At 37.9% G+C, this 23,775-nt stretch overlaps 1 protein-coding gene across 6 annotated transcripts in view; it reads left to right on the forward strand.

Moving 5' to 3' along the window:
• The first annotated feature begins 773 nt into the window (after positions 1-773).
• RNF17 (ring finger protein 17) overlaps positions 774-23,775 on the forward strand; it is a 51,665-nt gene continuing 28,663 nt past the window's right edge. For 4 of the 6 annotated variants that reach the window (XR_010650917.2, XR_010650918.2, XM_065831302.2 and 1 more), the window contains exons 1-18: positions 774-956; positions 1,324-1,414; positions 2,026-2,102; positions 2,796-2,854; positions 3,745-3,800; positions 5,196-5,295; positions 6,794-6,874; positions 8,320-8,420; positions 9,222-9,393; positions 10,746-10,822; positions 12,517-12,591; positions 13,745-14,016; positions 15,138-15,215; positions 17,837-17,998; positions 18,911-19,100; positions 19,537-19,702; positions 20,990-21,180; positions 22,914-23,052. Coding sequence is in view for 4 of the 6 variants with exons in the window: in XM_065831302.2 (XP_065687374.2) it covers positions 1,341-1,414; positions 2,026-2,102; positions 2,796-2,854; positions 3,745-3,800; positions 5,196-5,295; positions 6,794-6,874; positions 8,320-8,420; positions 9,222-9,393; positions 10,746-10,822; positions 12,517-12,591; positions 13,745-14,016; positions 15,138-15,215; positions 17,837-17,998; positions 18,911-19,100; positions 19,537-19,702; positions 20,990-21,180; positions 22,914-23,052 (2,070 nt within the window). In the remaining 2 variants the exon portion in view is untranslated. The remainder of the gene's footprint in view (positions 957-1,323; positions 1,415-2,025; positions 2,103-2,795; positions 2,855-3,744; positions 3,801-5,195; positions 5,296-6,793; positions 6,875-8,319; positions 8,421-9,221; positions 9,394-10,745; positions 10,823-12,516; positions 12,592-13,744; positions 14,017-15,137; positions 15,216-17,836; positions 17,999-18,910; positions 19,101-19,536; positions 19,703-20,989; positions 21,181-22,913; positions 23,053-23,775) is intronic. The other 2 variants (XM_071803930.1, XM_071803936.1) reach the window with 2 other exon arrangements.

A 23,775-nucleotide genomic window follows, 5' to 3' on the forward strand; every position in this document is an offset into this window, starting at 1 on the left:
TGAAGTTTACTGCTCCTTTCTTCATGCTTCTTTGCCAATTATTCCTGAAATCCTTCTTCTGTCCTTTTGGCAGACAGAACTGCAGTCTTCTTCCTCTCTTTTCTCAACAAAGTTATTGTTTGCCTTGGCCCTGCCACTGAAGTACTCCCTGTTGCTGAGAAAACCTAGCATTTGTGTGACCTTTCAAACTCTGCCTTGTTATTCAAGTCAAAACCCCAGCCTAACAAAATTTACTTAGTCCATTTGAAATGCAAGGTTTGGGGCAGAATCTGGTTTTACTCTGTGAACAGTGCAAAAATACCAGTAACCTAGAATTTGTTACAAAACTTGCCCCCTGGAGGAGTGGCCTAGTTCATTATTTGGCAAGTCTAAAACCTGCATGGGAAAATCAGTTTAGTTTTAATTTAACTGTATTAGAAATTTGGAGAGTATCACGCTGCACCTGCGACAGCCAAAACAGGAGAAACATATCTCAGTTTTTCTGCAAATAATGAGAACGCAGAATACAGTTAATTCCAAAGCATGGACCTAGCGGTTTATGGCCCAGGAAACACCCTGTTTTCAAATGTGTGCGGAGGGATCAGGCCACATAGCCCCCGCCTTCCTCAAGACACCACTATGGCGGCGAGGGCTGCCCGCGCGGGCCGCAGCAACCACCGCCCTCCCCCTCCCGTCTCGCCGTGATTGGCTGCAGTGGGAAGAAGCGCTGACGAGGCGCTCGGTGATTGGTCATTGGGGTAGGTGTTTTGGCGCGCAGGCGGTGCCGCGAGGCTTTCGGGCTTCGTGCTGAGGGGGCGCTGTGCCGTGTGTTGTCGGTGTGTTCCCGCTCAGGCTTTTCACCGGCGGCTGGACGGGACCTGCGGCGGCAGTGGCGCTCTGGGTGCCGGCTGGGAGGAAAGAACAACTCTCCTGTCAAGTAGTAGGGGAAAAAAAAAGGCCAGAAAGCAGGAGTCGTGGTGAGTACACATGGTGGATTGCAAACAGGGCGTGAACCTACAGTATCGAGGAACTGCAGAAAACTGGGTCCTATTGAGGGTGTATGGTCAGGAGGGAGGTTTGAAGACCAGTGGTGGTATCTCCTGCTGTGTCTGGTGGTGCCTCTAGAGGAGGAATTGAATAGAGCAGAACAGGCCAGTCTTGTGCTACCTTTAAAAGATTTGCTTTTCAAGGAAAAAACAGGTGTATGTTTTCTATGGATTTTGTGTCTTTTTCATTTTACTCTTTGCCAAGTGATGTAAGCAACCTGTAGTGTTGGCTCAAATTATGATGTGTATATTGTAGAGAATGTGTTTTTTTTGGTTTTTTGTTCTTGTTTTTTTTTAGTAAAGTCAGACACCATCATGAGTAGAAAGAAAGACCTCTTGCTGGCTGACAGTAATGAAGAGCTTAATAGAAGGAAAATGAGAGCTATAAGGTATGTGAATTTTTACATTAGTGCCTTTATTACTTTTAAGTTCTGACAGTATAATTGTCAGGAAGTAGTATTGAGGGAATGTAGAAAATAATGTTGTATTCTGCAGTGTTGATAATGAGTCCATTTTTTTATAATATGTATGTGTATAAAACATACAGTTTGTGGAAAGTTTTAGCATTTGGAGTAAGTTCAGGGAAAAAGACATTTTAAATGCATTTTAGGATGTTGTCAAATACTGAGTTATTAGGCTACCAATCTCTAGTATTGATCTCTGTATATAAATAAATAACTGTTGATCTTTTCAGTGTATTTTTAGTTAAATAATTACGGAATGAATGTGGTTAAAATTTATTTTGTGGCAACCTGTTAATACTGGTTCTAGTTATCTTAATGCTAGTTCTGCATACTTAAAAGCTCAGGTATCACTTCTATTGATAATTCATGCAGTAAATTGTTTCTCTTGTGTGTGTGGTGTGTGTTTTATTATCTTCACCTTCTTTTACGTAACGTCATTTTGTAAAAAAGCAGCCAAGCTTTGTTCTAAGGAAGGTGCAAGTCAGAATTCGTGTTTGGTTGATATCTCTAATGATCTTAAACTTTTACTTCTGAAGGCAGTGTCTTAAGATACTAGAAGAAGATTTTACAGAACCAAATCAGAGAAACAGTGATTTGTGTCCTATGTCAAAAGGTATGAGTGTGAAAGGTAACCCTTTGGATCTTTTATTTCCAGCGGTTTTGTGTTGTGCAGTATTCACTGTAAATGTATATTTTATATGGTCTGTTAAAGACAAGTGATGGGCTGCCAGATTTTGATTAACACATTGTTTATTTGCTGCATTTCCAGTACTCAGCAAGAACAACCAATACCTTTGTCTTCTCTTCCTTCTGTTTTTCTTGACAAAGCTACAACAAAGTCTGTTTTAAAAGAAACCTCATTTTTCTGGGATTTTCTTCTTGAGTTCCAAGAGTTGCAAAATTGTGTTGAGTATATGCTATTTATGCACACTTCATGAAACTAATTTTTTTGCCTGTGCTATAGGTACACATTTGTGTGTTTTCTTTTGCCTGTTTGCCTTCCCTTTCATGCATTTATCCTGTCCTGAATGTAGCAACAACCTAATACAGGTAATCATGCAGCTAATACCCTGATCATTAAATGAAAGGAAGTTTTTGTAATTCCCAGATGACTTCTGTATCTATTTATCCAGACTCCTATTCCTAATTTTCAAATGCTGTCATTACAAAAGTCGATGTCCTGTTGACTTGAATACCATGCAGAAGACTATTCCAGTGATCGTGTGTTCTTGTTTGTCATCTTGAGTAAGATGCCCTATGGTTAACAACATTTTTGGTCAAGAGTTTCCTGTGCTTCCTTTTACAGTGTTCCATGATGATGTGAAGGATGAAGACACTGATGTTATTGGCTTCTCTTCTACAGAAGTAAGTTGATCTAAAGCTTTCTATTCGGTAGTCACTGTGGTGGTCTGAAACAGTGATATTCCAGGATCTTTTGCATTTTCAATCTAAGCGATTAAAGCAAGCTCAGGTCCCCTCTGAGGTGACAGCCTGGACTTAATAACTACCTGTTCCCCAGCAAGGCTTTGCTCACATTTCATGTTACGTGGTGTAGCTATGTAGTGCGCATCTGATGTCTAAAGTTTGGTTTTAGGAAGGTTTGTTTTTACAGTTCTCATTGGTGTCCCATGTTTCCAGCATCATTCTACCCTCTTGTCTGCACATAATATGAAAGAAAGGAACCAGTGTGTGTGTGTATTAAAAAAAAAAAAAAAAATCTCTTTCCCTGTCAGCTCCCAAATAAAAGGACTTAAAAACTTTCTGTAAAAAAACAACTTCACTTTGCATCATAGTGCATAACTTAAGAATAGGTTATAGTTGGACTTGGTCCTGAAGGTCTCTTCCAACCAGGATGGTTCTATGATTCTAATATATGTCTGTTCCTGCATTTTAAAAAAATGCTCTGCTTGTGAATATTTTCTGTGTTGTGACATGTTAATGCCGTTTGTTTCACAGAAATTCATGGTTTTGATAAACATTAAGAGCTTGTTGAAATTTTTAAAAAAATTTTAATTTATGCAAAAGATCAGATGTGGCCATTCTGTTTGGTTGTTTGGTTGGTTTGTTAGTTTTTTCCTGTTATGAAATTCAGATTTAGCCTTTCTTGCAAAACACAAGTAAGTCAGATCTTTGGATTGAAATGGGGATGGGGGAGGCAGTCATGTAGGTGAAAACCAGCTTGTAGAATGTTTTTTACTGGGACTTGGATTTAGGCCTGTATTTGAACTTGCTTTACCTTTTCCCTCTGAATTTAGACCAAAACTGATTTTAAACTTGGGCTGCGCAGTGGCAATCCACGAAGGCTAGTAAGGTAAACCTTTATTAACTCAACTGGGTTTTTATGTGTTTAGATGCCAGACTATGGCGGGACTTGACTGAGCAAGCATTTCCAGCCATTTTTCTTCAGCTGTTGGGGGTTTTTTGGGTTGTTCTGTTGTGTGGGTTTTTTAAAATTATGATTTATATATTGATGAATTTAATGTGTTCTTTAAACTTTACCAATGTGTCCTCAGTATGGGTTTGTAGCACTGCTCGACCCTCGAGTACAAATAGAAATTCATTGAAAGGCTACAAGAAACAGATGCGTTTGGCTTGAAAGTGTTTGGAAGGGAAAGTTGTAAGCACTGCCTGGTAGGGATTTGGAGGGAGAACAGCAAGCTGCTGAAATGGCAGGCTATGGTGGGAAGGACTGCATCACTGAAGTGCCTCCTTCTCTCCACTCCCCTGCTGCTCCCATTGCACCTTTTGCTTAGATTAGATGGCAGCCGTGTTCTGTGGTGTTGTCATATGCAAATTACATTTATTTGCTTTATTTGTCTAGCCTGTGTGAAATTGAAGGCAATCTTAAAGTGAGTGTCTTTCCCTCCTCTTTCATTGCTGTGGAGATTAATGTTGATACAAATGAGAATAGGCCCAGATAATTCTTACAGATCTATTATATAAGTGATCTGTTCTACACACATCTACTCTGTAAGGGACGTATAGGAAATTTATCTTCTGAGATTGGTGCATGGCTAACCTTGCCCAAAGGAAAACAGAAACTCAAGGTTTCATGTATGGCTGTCAGTCACTGCAGCAGTCTTCTCCAGGTCTTTTCACAGTCCATCAGAAACAACAAACTGGACAGAGGAAGAACAACACTGTGTGTCCTTCCTGTCATTACATTAGTTTATGCAGCCTGCTTTCAAGAGAGTCTTGACAGCTGTTTAGATCTATATATGCTCAGAAGAAGAGCAGGTATGGGTGACCGTGCAACAGAATTTTAAGAGTTTTCCTAACAGGTTGTCAGTAGATGGTTTTAATAGAATTGGCTGTGCATTCTGAAGATTTTAACAGCCTAATCAATATCTCATGGAATATCTAAAGGAAAATATTTAGGCAACAAATGAAAAATTAATCCTGGGATGCTACTCTCACTGAGGTTAAAAATCACTACCTTCTACTAAGGATTTTTTTAGCCTTGCCAAAATTGTCAGGTGAAAAATAGTTACAAAAGATGAATTTTAAGATTATGCCAGTAAAAAGGAAACATTTTGAAAAATGAGGTATCTCTAGTATATTACAGTGCGAATTCTACTGTTTCAGAAATTGGTGTGTGTGTGTGTGTACTTAAAGAGAGATTTTGTAATACTCGTGTCTAAAGTATTTGCGGGTAGCTTGATATTTAAAATGTGTAGGTTTTTTCTTTACAAGTTTTGTTTTGCAGTCCCTTCAGACCCAGTACTGAGGAGAAAAAAGTTCAGCACCGAGTTTCTTCAAATGGTGGACTGAGGGATAAACCAGCTCTAGCTTCATCAGGAGACATGGTGTGTTAATATGAAACTTCCGTATATTTTCACTTGTTATTTTTGTATATGCGTAGTTAATAATGCACGTAGAACACAAAAGCCTGCAGCCTTAAAAGTTACATGCTATTATTTCATCTATAGTGTTTGTAAAATAACTAGATAAAATGAATGCAACTCAAACCCAACCAAACCACAGCTGAGGAGGGCTAGTATGTTCAGCTGCCTGTGAAACTCTTCATTTTGAATTTAACTTTTGTAAAAAAGACACCTGAGGCATCATAATATTCGAGTTTGGGGGTTTTATATTTCTTTTTAAATTCAAGATAGCTGCAAGATTAATGCAACACATTTGTTATATCACTGAATTAGTATATTTTAAGTTTTGGATGTATTTTTATGACTGCGTCATGGATCATAATGAGAACTACAAAGCAGAGAGGAAGCAATGTAATTCCATTTTTACCTATTACATCTCCCTGCATCTGCTCAAAATAGAGTGGTAATAGTTGTCATAGGGAAGTATTTCTAACGCAGTTAACATCCAAGTCCTAATAGGAGCAGGGTTTTCTGCCCTTTTTCTACTTCTAGGAAGGAGACATAGTTGGTCGAAGATGTTCAGGTATAGTAATTGGAAAGTTGTTCTAGAGATGAAGGTGACAACAAGAGTCTTTAGTGAACTCTGTGGTGATGTGTGTGACTGACAGATCTCTTCCAGATTGTAGACCGCACTTCCTTTTACTGAAACCAGTGTCTGGTTGGAGGCAGATCTGTTTCAGGTTTTTGAACTCTAAGTTTTAATTTCTCTCTAGTTTGAGTTTGTTCTCCTTAATGCTAGTGAGGAACTCTTCAGAAACTGGAGGTGGTCACATGTTAGTTAAGTTGCCTTTTAGTGAGGTGAACTGGTTGTCTAATAGTGACAGACTTACACAGCGCCATCCCTGACTTTTTGGGGAATCCCCAGCTGATTATGTTCTCATTTTGCTTTTTACAAAATACCAGTACTCTTAACGCTAGCTGTAGTAGTGCCAGTGGCAAAATAAGACCTTTCTGTATATACCTTTGCTCCTGTGCCAATTCATATGCAAATATTTTATTGCCTTTCATCAGTATGCCACTGGGAGCCTCTCGCAGTTTTTAATTTTTCTTGGTTTTCCAGAATATTTTCCTTTTTTTCTGAGATGCAGTATTCTCTGTGTTAGTAACTTTATTTTACTTTTCCTTCATGTACTATCTTTTCATTTGTTTTTTGTGTGTATCCAAATAAATTGCATGTATTTAACAAACAAAAAAGTTGGAATCCATGTTTCAGAAATACTACAGTGTAAATGTTCTCAGTGCAATTCAGATGAGCTAAGTATTTTGGGCCTGTTTGCAGTTACAGAGCTGCTCAGAGCCTTACACAGGTGATCAGTAGCCCACATCAAGTGCCTCTTTGTCAAAATGGCAAATTAGTGTAGCCCATCTTGTCTTGCAGTCATACAACCAACTTTATATTCATTGGTGAATCTTTCCCTAGGACAGCAAAACTGTGGAAGAAATTGATGGAGCTTTGCATGTAGCTATTTGTAATCTCAGCCACTTACATGACGCAGATGAGGTGAGTGAAAATAAGTTAAATAAATAATCTTAAATCCATTGATTAAAGCTTTTTGTTACGTGTAGTGACATATTAACATGCTATATAAACATGCTTTTACTGCCTTTGTTTTGACATCTCTTTTGTCCTCCAGCTGTTTGTGCTATTTCTGTGAATATACAGCTTTAAACCTCAGACTGTAATCTGCAGTTTAAAGGCTACAGGAATGGTCTGTAAAGGAGTACGTGTGCCTATGCGTAATTGAAATTTACTGGGTCAATTCATATATTTTGCAGAACCATACATAAGCCAGTCTTTAAGTACTAAGCTTGTGGTTCCTTGGATCAGGGTAAAATTCAGTGTTTGTTTTTGCTCCAGCAGCTATGCTAACTTCATAGTTTCCATGTCTGTTTCTGGATTTAAAGTTGGAAAAGAAATTATATGTGCAACAGAAATTTTGACAGACACAATATGTAAAACATGTAAAGCAAGTAATGCATTTTTGTGCATAGTATAAAATACAGGAAGAATCCTAAAATACTGGATAAAGCTGTTAATAGTTTTTACTGAGTAACCTATGAACCTCATAAATGATAATTATTTTATTTTAACTCTTATTGAATGTGCTGTGGAAAAGTCTGCAGTTCTGTCTTTGCTGTTTATTCACATTTTACCTGTATTCTGAGATAATGAGGCATAGAAGTGTTTAATGATTCAAAAGCTCAAAGCAAGTTTATTCTAGTAAGTGTGACATGAAGTGTCCTTCAAAACTGTTTTCCATTTGTTGCAGTGGCCGATTTGTCAGTTAAGCAAAGTTATGGTAAATACCTAATTCGTATACTAATAGCATCTTGTAAAAAAACCTACCATTTCAGCAGCTCGATGTCATAACTCATGCATACAACTGTGGTCTTCCAGCCACCTTTCAGCAAAGACTGAGAATTGACAAAGCAGTGTTGCATGACTCGAGATTTTTCTCCATAGGCTCTTCATTAACTGTAACTTTAGTGACAATACTGATGCTTAGCCATAGGAAGAATCTTTCTTTTTTTCCTTTATGCTCACAATGAGTTTTAAAAAAAAACAGTAGAAATGTTATTGTGCTAGTTGTCTGTGTACAGTGCTGTATTAGAGCGTCAAGAAAGGAAAGTGAGGCAATGGGCCCAAGGTCTGTGTGGTTCTTGCCTCATAGAGCTAAAGACTTCAGCTGACATGAGGATCCAAACAACACGAGCTGACTAGATGTTAGAGAAAATAAAGGAATTAATGAGCTACAGGTTTTCCTCAATTACATAATATAGTCATCCTCTGATTTGCCTTTTTTTGGTCACTCTTACTGATGGAGTATTATTTGCTGTCTTACTGTTCATTGCTTCTGTTCTGAATTTGAAAAGTGAGAATAATGAAATAATAACAATGAATAATGAAATAATAAATGCATGTTTATTCAACACTGCATGAAATAGATCCTGAAATACTTGGAATTGAAAGTGAAGCAGGAAGGAGACAAAGTTGCAGAAGCTGCTGATAGAACGTTTGACGAACTTATTACTTTGCTCTGTTCAAGGTAGTAATCTGGTTTATAGTGTGGCGAGGGTGAGTTGTTTTTATCAAGAAGTTTCTAATTCAGATAAAGAACTCTAAAAACATTTCAGTCTTCCTCGTAGCAGTGTTTCCTAATAACTGTCTTTAACTTCTGTGCAATATTTTTACTCTTTCATAGTGGCATCTTAGGACAGGTTTGCGTGGTTGGAAAACACTAGCACATGCAGCCTCTGCTCTTCAAAAAAAGAAAAAAATTGGAAGACACTTAATGATGTTAGTTGTCTGAAATAGCTCAATTATGAGAGCTTTTTGATATTGCCATTAGTGGAGGATGAGTTTAACAGTAAGAATAACTTTAAAATTGACTTTCTGTAAATTTTCAAGCTGACAGAAGTCCAAAGACACTTTATTTCTTAATTTTCGAAAATATTTGTCATCAACTTTGAGGGGGGAGGTGTCCAGAAGAGCCTTTGAGAGGCGAGCCTGATATCTTAATAGACTGAATTGCAAAATTCAACTGGTTGATTTTTCAGTTGGATTTGTATGGAAATATCAGGAGACTTGAATAGAAGAGTGCTTTAAACATTTAATAAATGTTTCTCCAAACAAAGTGACTTTTCAGTATGAACTCTTAACTTTTTTGTTTCCTCTGATTATTAAGTGGGTTTTCCATGCTTTACACTTTTTGAGGAAAATTATATTCCTCTATGAGATGTATCTTGTTTGTATTGTGGTGTAACTGGCAATTGTGTGTTCTAGTTGAAGCTTGAATCCGTACAGCTGAATGCTTATTAAATTCTGAAAAGTAGTATTTTTGATACAGGAAAAAGAAGTTGTGTGCAGAATTAGTGAAGAGTGTCAACAACTACAGTGCTACTATTGCAAAAGCTAAGGAAGTCATTGAAGAGAAGAAAAAGTGCATGATTGGTGCTGTCAGGATTGCAAAGGAATTAAAAATGACACCTTCTGTAAGAACCTATTGTGATCTCACTCAGGTAGTTACATTCTTGCACTGTGAAATTATTTTTAATGAATTCAGTCAAATATGTATTGAAAGTTTCTGTGATCTTTCAGTTTGCTCACTTCAATATTGAGATTTTTGCAGTAATGTATCCTTACTCCACCTCTACCCACACCCCTCCAGTTTATATTTGGTCTTGTTCACGGACTGGGGTCTGGTGGCTGACATGAAACACAGAAGATGGTCCTTTCCTCGAAGAATTTGCTATCTGAAACAGCAAATGGAGGGGGAGGACTGGAGAACTCTGGCATGGTACTGATCAGTGGAAGGGCAGTGTTCTCAGCACTTTAGAAGTCTCAAACCTTTTCCATTCCAGAGCTCTCCAGCCTTCTCACTGAACTACTCCAGAATGAGTAGCCATACTCTCCTGATCCTCTTGGTCCCAGGCTTTTACTTCCATTCCTCCTCCCCATCATATCTGCCATTCATAGACCACCCACACTGCCTGCCATGCTGTATCAGAGCAAAGGTCCAGCCTGTGAAATCTTCTGTCTCTGACAACAGAGAGGAAAAGGTGCTTAGAGAAGAATCTTAAGAACCTGGGCATTTAAAGAGTACAAGAAGCTGAAGGTTAAGGATTTTATAATCACTAGGATACATCAGGATCATTACACTGAGTAAATTTTACCTCATTGAGTCATAAGCTCGTGTAACACTTCCTTGAATGTCTTCATAATGCCTGTGGCAGTGTGTGTGTGCATATGTACATTGTATATATGCATGCATATGCAGTGGTAGTGGGTTCTACATTTTAATATTTAAAACCAGGTGCTTATTAAATAACTCCCTGTTTTCTTTCTAAAAGTGCTACACAGTTATTTCATTTAGAGCCTTTGTAGTCCCTGTGAGAAAAATAATAACTGGTCTTGTCATATGTTGAAGTAGTGTGATTTTTAGATTGGCATGTTGCCTGCACCCAGTTGTTTTCCATATGAAGAAACTTAAGTCTTCATCTGACCCAGAAAAGAAACCTGATACCTCATTTTTCTTCCTGTTCTTTGCCTCTGTCTTCCCCAGCGTGACTTCAGGGAGCTGGCAGCCGCTGCTGTCCTGCCTTCTTACTTGGAAGTCACCTTCTCAGTAGCTGTTTATACAAAAGGAAAATCCAACTCTTGCTTCTGTTTACATACTAACATTACAAAATCCCCAACCGTTAGGTCTGAGCAATGTAAGATGACGTAGTTGAGAACGGGCTGTTGGCTGTTAACCAGTAAACTCTTGGGCTTTTTTTTCTGTAAAACTAAAGATGTCATACTCTGGCTTTATCATGTTGTAGATAATAGGTTTTTGTATATTAGAAGCTGAGACTGTGCTTCTTAATTTCAGGTTATTTGTAATTTAAAGTTGTCAGTTGACACTGAGGTCTCAAGAGTCAACAGTTTGAAGGAAGAAATATGTCCAAGGTAAATGACTGGAGCTGGAGGTATATTGAGGGGTAAATGGATGAACTGGTTTTCTTAATTATATAAACTGTTCCTATAGCAGTTAAATAGCAGAAATTGAGCTGCCTCACTTGCCTTTTACTGAAAAACTACTAGTTCAGATGTGTATAAACTCATCACTAACAATGCACAGTGGCCTTCATTTGAGCCATCAGGGAGAAAGCAAGTGCAATTTGCTGTAATGTAAACAAACATGCATTTAAAGAATCCTTGGCAGACATCTGCCACTTCTAAACTTCCTCTTCTTTCCTTATAAGTAGAAATAATTTGAGTAAATAAGGGCTTAATTGTTTTTTAAAAATTGAATCAGTTTCTAATCTTCAGGAGAGACTTTAATGTCCAAGATGATATTTGGGTAATATCCCAGTTATCATGTTGCCCCCACTGGAAATGGCAAATATAATTTCTATACCAGAAATAATCAAGTAATTGTGCCACGGCTGAGATACAGCTGACCCTGTGCAGCTTGGTCATAAGGCTGGAGCTAAAATGTCTGTCTCTGTTTTTCTTGGAGACCTCTGTAAGTATTGAAAGGCTGCAATAAGGTCTCTCCAGACCCTTGTCCAGGCTGAACAACCGCATTTCTCTATGGAGTCAAATTCTTCGAGGAATGACAACTCAAATCGCTTCCCTGGGCAGCCTGTTGCAGTGCTTGACAAACATTGTGATGGCTGCTGTCATATGTTAGTTGAATCATTACAATATGGATAAAGTAATCTTTAAAATAATATTTTAGTAAACTTACCAACTTAGTACGTAGGGCCTATTTTGAAGACAATGTCATTGGTGAATGAGTATTTCAGAGAAGGCTATTTAAATGCGCAGTGGCAAACTCTCCCAAACTAGAAAAAACTAGAATGTGACCAAATGAAATTTGTTTGCATTGGAAGACCTTACAAGAACTTGAACAAAACGGGAAAAGGAGATCTGATAAAAGATGAGTATGAAGGCCTTGCATGCTGATGCCAGTCTAAAATAACATCAAAGGTGGAAAAAATCACAGCTAGGCAGTACATGGGAATTGAGGTACGTTCTGTGGGCGTAGGATACTGTAGATTGAAGGGTGGATACATTCCTGGAGAGGCAGGGGGAAGAAGAAAAGATAGGCTCTTCAGTACTGCTGCGCTTCGGTTTTCACAAATTGTTTATTATGATTGGACAGCAAAGCTAAGGATTTGATTAAGTTATATTTACAGTTCTGTTAGCCTAACCGTAAAGTACTACAGATATTTTGCTAGCTTTCATCAGTAAAGGAAACAGCTGTTTATTAGTGTAACAATAAAGGGAACAAAAAGAATGTACATTTTGGACTTCAGTTACCATTTTGTTCTTCAAGGCTGTTGGAGAATTAATTTTCTCCTTGCAGAATAATTTGTTGAACTAAACTGGGTATAGGTGTGAAAACTCAGTGAATGTTGGAGTACTCCATGCATGAGACAGAAAGCAAAAGGCAAGAGTTTTTAAGTACAAATGTGAAGATAATTGAGCAACCCAGTTTGTTGTTAATAGGAATGAAAGAATGAAACTGGAGTAGGTAATTAGCCTCTTATTTTGCCCCTCCATGAATAATATTGTGCTGAAAAGTATTGTATATCCCAAAGTGTCGAAGTGATTTAGGTATTCATGTCACCCTCTGTAATGTCTCTTGTCTCGAGGTTCTCCCTAAACACTGATGAGATTACACCTTTGTTAAAAAATCTGGGCAAGATTGAATGGGGAACAACAGGGAAGTAAGTATTTTTTTTTTAATAAAGAGGGTAGGTACAGTAATATAGCTGTTCTTATAGTGGTTAAATACGTATTGGAGATTAAATTAAAAAAAAAAATCCGTATATGCTTCTGGGTTTCTAAGAGTATAAGGAAACACAGCAAAACTTCAGATGCTGGTATTTCAGTCAGCATTCCAGTTAATCCAGTTACTGTTGGAGTTCTCACATTTCAGTTTTACTTGTGTTTCACCCAGCTATATTTCACTGTATCACTTAAGTTACCAAGATTCTTTTTATGCTGTGTGCTTTTTAGCTTTGGCCGGTATTTAATGATACAATCATTGAATCATTTAGGTTGGAGTAGACCTTTAGGATCATCAGGTCCAACCATAAACCTAACACTGCCAAGTTCACCACTAAACAATGTCCCTAAGCACCAGGTTTACATATTCATAGTAGATGTTTATCATTTCAGCATATGAAAATTACTTCATAGAAGAGTAAATAAATCTCTAAAATCAGCAGCAAATATTGAAATGTATAGTATTTCCACTTCACGGTCTAAATACCGATTGTGCCAAATGCCGAAAGAAATTGCTTAAGATGAACTTGCAGTAGAAAAAAACCCCTTATTTTTAAAATTACAATTGTTTTTATTTTATTAGTCCCATTCATTTTTCCCCACAGTCTTTGAAAATAAAACTTGACGGAATGGAGTTGCGTTTAGAGCCGTTGTAGTTAGCACTGATTATGTTAGAAAAGGCTTATTGCGTGCTATAATGCTTGAAAATCCTGCACGTTACAGGGAAGACTAACGGGTAGTGTGAAAACATCTGACATGCCTTTTGTTCTTAACATGAACTGTCTATCACATTATTAACATTTCTTTCCAATAGTTTGTATTTGTACCTGTGGTCTCTGATCATTTAAATGAGTAGTTCTTGTACTGAGCTGTGCCCAAGAATATGTGCCAATACTTATTAGGTTTCAGAAGTCATGTTACTGTTTTTGTTGTCTTGATATTCAAAAACAGGTTGTTTAAACCAGCCCTTAATGGGTTGTTTTCTTAATGTAGTGATATGTTCTTAATAAAACCTCTGCTGTGACTCGTGCTTTTCTGAAACAGACTGGATTATGCTAATCTGTCTACAAATAAATATTTTCCCAAATATAGTGAAGATAATGGACAACACACTCTTACCCTTGATGACAAAGAAGTGCTAAGCTGTGATACTCAGTCATCTGTAGAGAATATGTCTCTAGCACTTAACAGAGAAAGTAAAATAAATGCTCTTGCAAATAAACTCAGTGTTCACAAAGAAGTGAAAAATACTCAAGATCAAGAAGCACTTCCTATGCTGTGTCAGCAGAGTATTCCTGCTTTACCCAAGTCTCCATCCAGCCCTGATGTCATAATAGAAGAAATATTTGAAGATGACCTAGAAAGTAAGTTTCTTAGTACCCGATGCTTTAAATGTTCCATTGTTGAGCATGTTATTATGTGTTTTGTATTATGTTGTGTATTTTTAGTTAGTCTCAGCTCATATGAATTCTTTAATGATGTCCGTATTTCACTTTGCCTTCCTTTGAGCTATCATCCTTTCTTTTCTGTCCTGATTGAACTAAGCTTAGTGAAAACTTTCTCTCAGGCTGTCTCAAAGAGGTGTCCTAAGTTCCTGTGTCTGCATGGATGACTCTTTTTGGCTCTTAGTTATTACAGTCCCCCTCGAGGTTTCTGATATTGACTTCTGGAGGATGCTTTTCTGGCAGTTCCCTCAGCTTCCTGAATCTTCTTCCACGACATTGTCCTATGTTAACTAGCAATAAGATTTAGGTTCTTTACCTTGCGACTGTATTTGTAAGTGTGTAGCTAACAGGTCCAGGAAACGATTCTTCTCCACTGTTAGGCTCTTATGAGACTGAATGTGGAGACCAGTCTCCAGGTTTGATGCTGCAGAACTGAAAATGACTGTTGGGATAGGACTGAAGGCATTGGGAACAAGGTGGAACATGGAAATTCCAATTAGATAATGGAGGGGTAGATGCATCACACAGTATTACATAATTATATAATTAATATGCTTAACTTCAGAGTGCTTTACCTCTGTAACATACCTAGAAAATCCCTATGATTAATAATGCTTGGGGAGGATAAGGGGGGCGGTAGGGATCGTTTGAGAGAGTAATTGTGGTAGCCTGTAACTGTAATAGAGGTGAAGTGAATTTCAGAGCTTCAGTATGACTGTCTAAACATATTCCAGAATCTCAGTGGACCTCACAACCTCTTGTCAGAACAAAATTCCTTCAAACTGAAGTGTTACATGAATTTTGCATGTCTTGAATCTAAGAATTTTAATTATAGTTTTGGTATCTTGGAATTAGCCTGTGGACTGGCCGTGTGTACAAAGCCACTTTGTGTGCATCTGTTTCAGTCACAGGAGATTTTTGCCTTCACAGTACTCTAACAATACATGTAATTTTTCCTTACTTTGTGTGCTGCTTTACTGCATGTGTATAAATACTTAACTAACCTAATTCAATAAACTTTTCTCCTAAAAACCAAACAGAGTTTCCCACAGAATGTCACACTGATGAACAGAGGAAGAAACTCTTCAACAAGGAAACACCTTTTCAACACAAAGCTGGTTAGTGGTTTTCCTATCTGGTAAATGGTTTTGTTTTCAGTCAGAGACCCATCCTCTAAATAGTGAGAGCAGACACTGGAATTTGTTGGAGGGTTGGACACGTTAGCGTTCTAGTTGAGATCAGGAATGATCTAGGAAAGAGATCTCCTGACCGTATCTAGTTGGTGTGTATTTTCTCACAGGTAAGAGCAGGCTTGGGTACATAAATCAATTTCCTTTCAGCTAAAACTAGACTGGGAGGTGCTTACAGTGCAGATGTAAGTCTTAGCACCAACAGTTTTGCTCTGCAAAAACACTCCCTGGTCTGCTCTGCTTGCTAACGTAAAGGCTATACTGTCTTTTTAAGATTTGCCGTAAAATCACTTAGTTGGAAGTTGCAATACAGCAGTCCCAGGCAGCTTTCAGAAACTAAACATTGGCAGTATTTCTCAACACCTGGCAGATAATTGACATAATGGTAACTGAACAGTGTGTCCCATTTCTTAGGTCAGTACTGGATTTTGAACTGTTGTCTTTTTCTCCCCCTATGTTTATTTTTTCTGAATTATGAGTGAATGTATAAATGTACAAAACTGAGAGTAATTTCAGGAAATAGGTTACTTAGCTCAAAAATTCTGTAGGTACAGTTTGTGTGGTGCTTCGAGCTTCATTTGTTGCTGAGTGTAAATGGTAATAAAAGTTGAAGAGTCAAGATACCAGTATTGGAGAAGAAAGAAACTGAGCTAAGAAGTTGACGGGAAGAAGCGGGAAAATACTGCTGCAACAAGATGTGCTTTAGTCTAGGACACAAAGTAATACTAGCAAAGAAAAGAGATTAAGGAAATTTTTTTGTTTTGTTTGGAGCGGTTTTGGTATTTTAGTTGGGGTTTTTTATGTTGGTTGGTTTCTTGGTTTTGGTTTTATTGGTTTGGTTTTAACTCTCTAGAGCCATATAAACATGCTCTTCTCAATAACTTGTGCACTCAGTGGCTGCTCTCAATGGGACTTGACAGAGTATTAGGGAATTTTAGCATTTTAAGTCCGCAACCAATTCTGTGCAAATAAATAATTAGCAGAGAAAATCTCCTAATGGCTATACTGAAGTTAGTGTACTGTGTGCTCACCCTTTAGTAGACATAAAAGAATTTGTATAGAGAGAGAAACATGTCACAACTGTAACAGGTATGTGACATTTGAGCCTTTCAGACTCCTAAGTTTGAGTATACACTAGGAGAACAAGATTTTAAGAGATTAAATTATCATAGAATTAACTTGATGTGATTGTTTTTATTGGGAATATGCTAAAAGGTGTGTTCTGTGCAATACTGTATATTCTTGGATTATGGGAAGCATAGTTTGAAACTTGATATAATGAGTTTTTCATTCTTTCCTGCTAGTAGGGTTAGTTATCAGACAAATAATAGTTAATATTTTTTTCAAATCCTTTTCAGGCAGCTGTGGTTTGTTGGAATTTTTTGTTTGCATTTAGTTTAAGGAACATTTTCAAACAACTTAAAGACATCTCCTCTGAATTCATCTGGCCCTAGTGATCCAGAACTGGCCCAGCTCCTGTTGTTTTTTTGACTGGAGGTATCGGCCTCTGCTGATCCAGTGAAGTGCTGTTAATACCTGCTTTTCCTGCTCTACTTCAGAGGAGCTAGCAGACTTATCTCGTCGTCGGAAATGATGACCGGGGTGATCCCGAAGAGTTAATGTACCTGTAGCTGAACTCTTTCAAGTCATTCAGACTTTTTTACTCCGATAGCATCTTGTCTACTGGAAGTATCCAAGAGTGCTCTTGCATCTGCTCTGGACACTGCATTTCCTAAACTTCCAAGTACAGTTCTGTGTGCATGCTCAGAATGTTTCAAATGCCAGAAGCTTGGTACCACTTTTTGCCCATGATCAGTTGTAGTTCAGAGATGTGTACAGACAGGGCAGGGCTCTAGAATGCTGCAAATCCTGTCTGTTTCCTGTGCCCTGATCAGCCATCCTAGTGACATTGCGTCTAGATGATGCTGTCCACTCTTTGCAGGAAGTTTTGTGGTGTAAAATACTCCTGTAGGAATTGAATTACTGGGCTTCTAAAACCTTCTGGCCCATCCAGCACCTTTGGTGAGTAGCTTCAGAAAGTGAATGGAGTCAAGGGAGGTAGCTGCAGTGCAAAGGATTTGGATGCTTAGAAGTCCTGTCTTATATAGGGGTCATATCTTGGCTGGCTTTAGGCCTTTTCTTGATTTTCATGCATTACCACTGAATAACTATACAAAAGTATTTGGCATACCTGTTCATAGAGGTAGGAGTCTTAATCTGTCTCATTTGCTCTATAGAAATTCCCTATTTCTCTGTTAAATAGAGGATATACAAACTCTGAGTTACCTACTTAAATTTAGGTGACCACTTTGTAAGCAGACAGCCTTTTCTTTTGCAGGGTAGCTTAAGGAAGGTCGTTCAAAAGAGTGGTTCTAATCAGACAGCAAACACAATAACTAGTTTGAAACAAGCATGAGCAGACTTGTCTGATTAAAAACCATTCAAGGTAATGTTATGATTAATGCAGCATAAACTAATCACATGTATAATAATATCTGTTGGAGTCTTACTCTGTAAGTCTTACTTGATATCTGTTTTGTCTTACTCAGGTTCAACAGAGCTAGTGTTTGTAAGCCATGTTATAAATCCATGCCACTTCTATATTCGGAGATACTCGCAGATGAAAGAAGCAGCAGTTTTGGAGAAGAAACTGAAAACACTTTGTTGTAGTAAGAGTTCGTATCTCTTATCTTCAGATGTTTTGGAACTAGGTAAATTATTAATTTCTGAAGGTCATATTAGCTTAAAATGCTATCTTGCAGTAGGTCTTCCTTAGTATAATTTTTTTTTCCCCTTCTTCTCCCCTCCCTTTACATAGCAGACAGTCCTTATATGTTCTGAAATCTACAATTAATGCTTTTTGGCAAACATATGTGGACTTTTATTAAATCACATAAATGAAAACTCCAGAAATAAAAAAGCTCTGCAGTTCTTCTCAGCCTCAACAAATTGCATGCTTAGACTAACCAGCAGTTGAAACACCTGGCTGTAAATGTGATGTTTTCAAGCATTAGGCGGTGATTGTTAACGCGTAGTTCTTTTTCAGGATAGTGATTTTAATGACCAGCCTAGTTCTTTTGTTACTTCAGTAAATCAGCTTTCTTTCATGCAAGCAACATTACTTTTGAGTGGATATATGTGTGTTGGTTGTTTTTTTTTTAAATTAACTTTCTAGATAGAAACCATTCTGGAAGTAAAAAGGAAAGACAATAATGCATTGGTAAATCACTAAAATTATTTTCTAGCCTGCCTATTGACAGTGTCACTCACTTGCAGAAAGTGTTTATAAAACTCATAAAAAGTCCGTAACAACCCTCAATGTCAGTGTTTTTTTTGGCACTTCACTAAGATGTATGGAAGGTTTGCCAGAAATGACTTGTTAATGCAAGACAAACATCTCCTAGCCTTACAGACACTGTGAAAGTGAATGTGAGGAGAAAAGTTCTGGTGGCTGTCAGCACAAAGTTTTTATGTCTTTGTGTCTGTTTTAGGAGTAGTGCTTTTACTATCTGTGGAAGATAGACAACAGTAGAATATCATGCAGAACTGTAATAATTCTTCCAGTATGAAATCCTTACAAATATTTAATTTAATCGTTCTTTTCTTTATTTGCTTCTATGTAGGGGCTAGAGCTTTTATTAAGAGTAAGGAAACTGGAATGTGGTGCCGTGGAACTATCACTAAACTAATTCCGCTGAAAAGTAAAAATAACAGGAAGCCTTGTCGTCCTGTAAGATACAAAGTTTGTGATATTGCACTGCTGGAAGTATTCCTGATTGATTTTGGGAGCTCTGTAGTTCTAACTTCCTCAGGGTATGTTTACAGAGAGAGGTTTTTGTCTGCAGTTGTTGTCCTTGACTGTTGTTGCTCACGCTGATCACTGCTAAGAAACAAGTCCTCCATCAGCTTCACACAAGCAGATGACTCGGTATCTAAATGGCACTCATGTTCTGTATATATTTCCCACAGGAAGAGTGGCAGCCTATTTAAGTACACAAGTGTATAAGCCCTCACCCATTAAAATGTTAAAGTTAGACTTGCATTGCAAAAGAAAACACATTTCCTCTGTGTTCAACAAAAATGCATTTCAGTGAGGCTTTCTAGTTTCGTTTCAATGACATGACATTGTGCCAATTATTGCAACAGTCACCTTTAGCTTAAGTCTGGGGTTCAGTTTGGGGTGCTTTTCGCATTGGGCGTTTTTGCTTTTCTTATAAGCTAGTACTGGTTTTATTCCCATTGACAATAGATATGTTCCTGCTGAAAGGCCTGAACCTGCTACTCTGCAAACTATTGAAACAGATGACTTTTCTTTGTTTGTACGGAAGCCCAGTCAGCATATTGAGGTAGAACTTGCAGCTGTTCCTCCTTTAGCAGTACGGTGCTCATTGAAGGATGTTGTTCCCAAAAATGCAGTAAGTAAAAGTTGTTTGTACTATTTCAGGAGGTTTTTTTTTTCTTCCCATGATTTATGATAACTAAAATACATAATTTACGGTAATATTATTCCAGTATACACAGAATGAAACTCAAGAGTACAGGGTATGTTTTATTCTTTTAAAAAATTGAATCATCTCTTGGAAAAAGGTGGGTTGCATTGCTTTCTTTGAAAAGGAAACAAAAGCGTATAGCAATCTGTCTTAAAAAGCCTCTGGGTTTACAAATACATATTTGAGGTTCAAATCTCACTACTCTCACTGTAGATGTGTTCTTTGTCAAATTTAAAAACAAATTGCAGAACTGATATTCTTACTTCATGACTGTTTAATTTTATGCAAGTAATAACTTTCAAAAATCATCCCAACAGAACAAAGGGAGAATCTTTTCAGTCCTTTATTATAATACTTAAATTTTTTGCCACATATTGAAAAGTGTTGTCTGTTGTCTTTCAGTATAACAGTAAATTAAGTACTATCGTTCTGTTTCCTTACAAAAAGGACATATATTGCAGCATTCTTTTGTTTGATAGTTATTTATTAGGCTTTATTTTTGCAGCATTCACATAAGAATAAACTATGTCCAATGCTGCTGTGCATTTCTGACAGTATAACTGTTGGTTAGGTTGGTTGTTTTTGTTTCTTTTTTTTTTTTTTACCAGTCTGATGTTGTCTGAAAGAGCTTTAAATAGAAAAGATCTGAAACAATATTCACAGATGTAGCTGAAATGCCTTCCTTGTATTTGCTTTCGTTTTTATCGTACCTAAAAAGCACAGATTTGCAGTATCAAATGAGAACTGCATTAACTTGATCCAAGAGAAATAAATTCAGACTGGCTTTTTCAAGGTAGATAAAATGTCAGGAAAGATGAAGTGTAAATGGACCAAGATATCAATAAACTTTCAAATGAATTGGGAGAGCAGAAATGTAAGTCAGGAGATGAAACTGTGTAACAATTCTAATTTACTTAGCAAAAGAATCAGAGGATGAAATCTTGAATCTTTAAAAGAAATGTGATGGAAAGTGCAGCACTTTGATCTGGCTCAGTTTTGTACAGTTAAAAACACAAATCCATCATAGAAAAATACTGTTTAGTGCTGTCATGTGTGTGGACTACGCAGCCTAACAGTGTATTCAGTATTTCGTCTGTTAAAATGTGACTACACTCCCTTCCTCGCTCCTGCTTTTATTTTAATTACTAATTGTATTTTTTGTTTTAACATTCTCTGACATCTTCGTTAACTTTTTCTTTCTTCCTAACACAGAGTGAAGGTTGGGGAGAGGAAGCAAAGACAAAATTCTTAGGAATGGTAAATAATAAAGTTGTTTTAATGACAATATTTAGAGAAGAGGATGGTGTTCTCATTGTGGATTTGAAAAAGCCTCCATTTAATAAAACAAACAATAACATGCCAGTGTCTCTCAAGGATGCATTAGTTTTTTTAGACTTGGCAAGGTATGTATTTTCCTTTAGTTTGTGCTCTTACGCTGTAAATGACAGCATAAGACTTCCAAAGTGAAGTTTACCAAACAGGTTGTTTTTGCAGTGTTTAGTATATAAATGTGTGGTGTATTAATCTTCAGCAATATATGTTGATTTCTTTTTTTCACCTTCACTAATTAACACTGTGCCATACTCATTTGCACTAGTCAGGGCTTTATTTGGGTAATGAACTTTATTGTCGAAAACGACAGAATTTAGATTTCTGTACAAGTTTGAATAACAAGGGGTTGAAAGGAGAAGCCCTTAGTGTCTGTAACAGACAGAAAAACATATAGAAATCAGCCTTGTAGCAGTTTGATGTGACAGTGATGTGACAGCCACATGATGTGATGCATGTAGCAGAATGAATAGGAGAAACAACTGTAGGTCATAAGGAGGGGGAGTTTGATGGCATTAGAACAGCAGAGAGCTGCTTTGGTGGGACTTGTGGAAGAAGCAGGAAACAGAGAAAGCCAAACAACAAAGTTTGTTGTTTGGGTACGAGAGTATACAGAATGTTAGGGATTGGAAGGGACCTTGAAAGATCATCCAGTCCAATCCCCCTGCCAGAGCAGGAACACCTAGATGAGGTTACACAGGAAGGCGTCCAGGCAGGCGGCATGCAGTCCAGGGGTATGGCATGCACATCTGTAGGAAATTATGGTTCATTTTCTTGCATGCAGAGAAAGGACTTCTTTATCATAGAGTCATAGAAACAGAATAGTTTGGGTTGGAAAGGACCTTCAAAGGTCTGGTCCCAGTACAGACCCCTGAGGGACACCACTTGTTACCAGTGTCCATCCAGACATTGTGCCATTGTTCACTACTCTGTGGGTGTGACCATCCAGACATTTCCTCATCCACCGAAGAGTCCACCCATCAAATGCGCATCTCTCCAATTTAGAGAGAAGGATGTTGTGGGGGACCATGTCAAAAACTTTACATGAGTCCGAATAGCACTTTCTTTGTCCACTGATGTAGTTAGTCCATTGTAGAAGACCGCTAGGTCGGTCAGGCAGGACTTACACTTGGTGAAGCCATGCTGCCTGTCTCGAGTCACCTCCCTGTCCTCCGTGTGCCTTAGCAGAGCTAGGAGGATCTGTTCCATGATCTTCCCAGGCACACAGGCGAGGCTGGCAGGTCAGTAGTTCCTGGGGTCCTTGTTTCTACCCTTTTTAAAAATGAGTGCAATGTTTCCCTTTTCCCAGTCACCAGGGACTTCACCTGACCGACATGAATTCTCAAATATCATGGAGTTATATTTGAGCATAACTAGTGATGGTGGTGTGAACAGTGATAGATCCTACATGTGTGTTCTTCAGGTCGTTGCTTTTTCTCATAAGTGAGGAAAAGGAAATCTGAAAGAGAATGCTTTTATCAATGTAGTGGATTCTAGACTTGTACTTTATTTTTAAAAACAATTTAAGTGTGTGCTACTGCATCCCAAATACCAAAGTCTTTTTAGGAGCCAGCTGCCATATGTCATTCTTCATATGTTAACATTTGTGACGGAAGCAGCATTATCGAGAATTGGCTGCACCAACTGCAAGAAAGAAAGTTCAAGCTATTCATACAACTATGAATCAAGTTATTTTTATAAGACCATTTTGCATTTTTTGTGGGAATCTTGACATTTTAATATAAAAAGGTTCCTTCTCACTTAATTTTAACAGAATTAATTCAAAATTTCATTTTGTTTACCTTAGGTTTAGATCACAGCTTCCCAGTGAGTCAGGAAATAATACCGTCCTGCAGTATAGTCCACCTAAGATTCCACAGGAAAGAGAAGTCATTTCTGTTGTAGTTTGTCACATTAATAGCCCAAGTGATTTCTATCTCCAGCTGGTAAGTGTAGAAATAACCTCTATTTAAGTAAAACTCTGAAGAAACATTTGAATTTTGAGCTACTTTTAGTCCAAATTAAATAAGTAAAACTTTGGTTAACTTCTGTCACTTGTTACCAGTTTTAGCATTCCTAGAATTAATAGATTAGATTAATTCCTTCAATCTTAGATTAATCCTGGATAAATAACTTTCTGGAATTTTAGCAATTCCTGTAAACATTTTTATCATAGAATCATGTAACAGTTTGAGCTGGAAGGGACCTTCAAAGCTCATCCAGTCCAACCCCCTGCAGCGAGCAGGGACATCTTCAACCAGATCAGGTTGCTCAGAGCCTCATCCAGCCTGGCCTGGAATGTCTCCAGGGATGGGGCATCTGCCAAATCTCTGGGCAACCTGGGCCAGTATTTTACTACCCTCATTGTAAAAACTTTTTAACTCATGTCTGGCCTGAATCTCCCCTACTTTAGTTTAAAACCATTACCCCTTGTCCTGTTGCAACAGGCCCTGCTAAAAAGTCCGTCCCTGTCTTTCTTATATGTCCCTTTTAAGTACTGAAAGGCCACAGTAGGGTCTCCCCGGAGCCTTCTGTTCTCCAGGCTGAACAACCTCAACTCTTTCAGCCTGTCCTTACAGCAGAGCTGTTCCAGCCCTTTGATAATTTCTGTGGCTTCTCTGGCCCCTCTCCAACAGGTCCATATCTTTCCTGTACTGAGGCTCCAGAGC

This window comes from Patagioenas fasciata, chromosome 1 (assembly GCF_037038585.1).
Source record: "Patagioenas fasciata isolate bPatFas1 chromosome 1, bPatFas1.hap1, whole genome shotgun sequence".
Lineage (NCBI taxonomy): Eukaryota > Metazoa > Chordata > Aves > Columbiformes > Columbidae > Patagioenas > Patagioenas fasciata.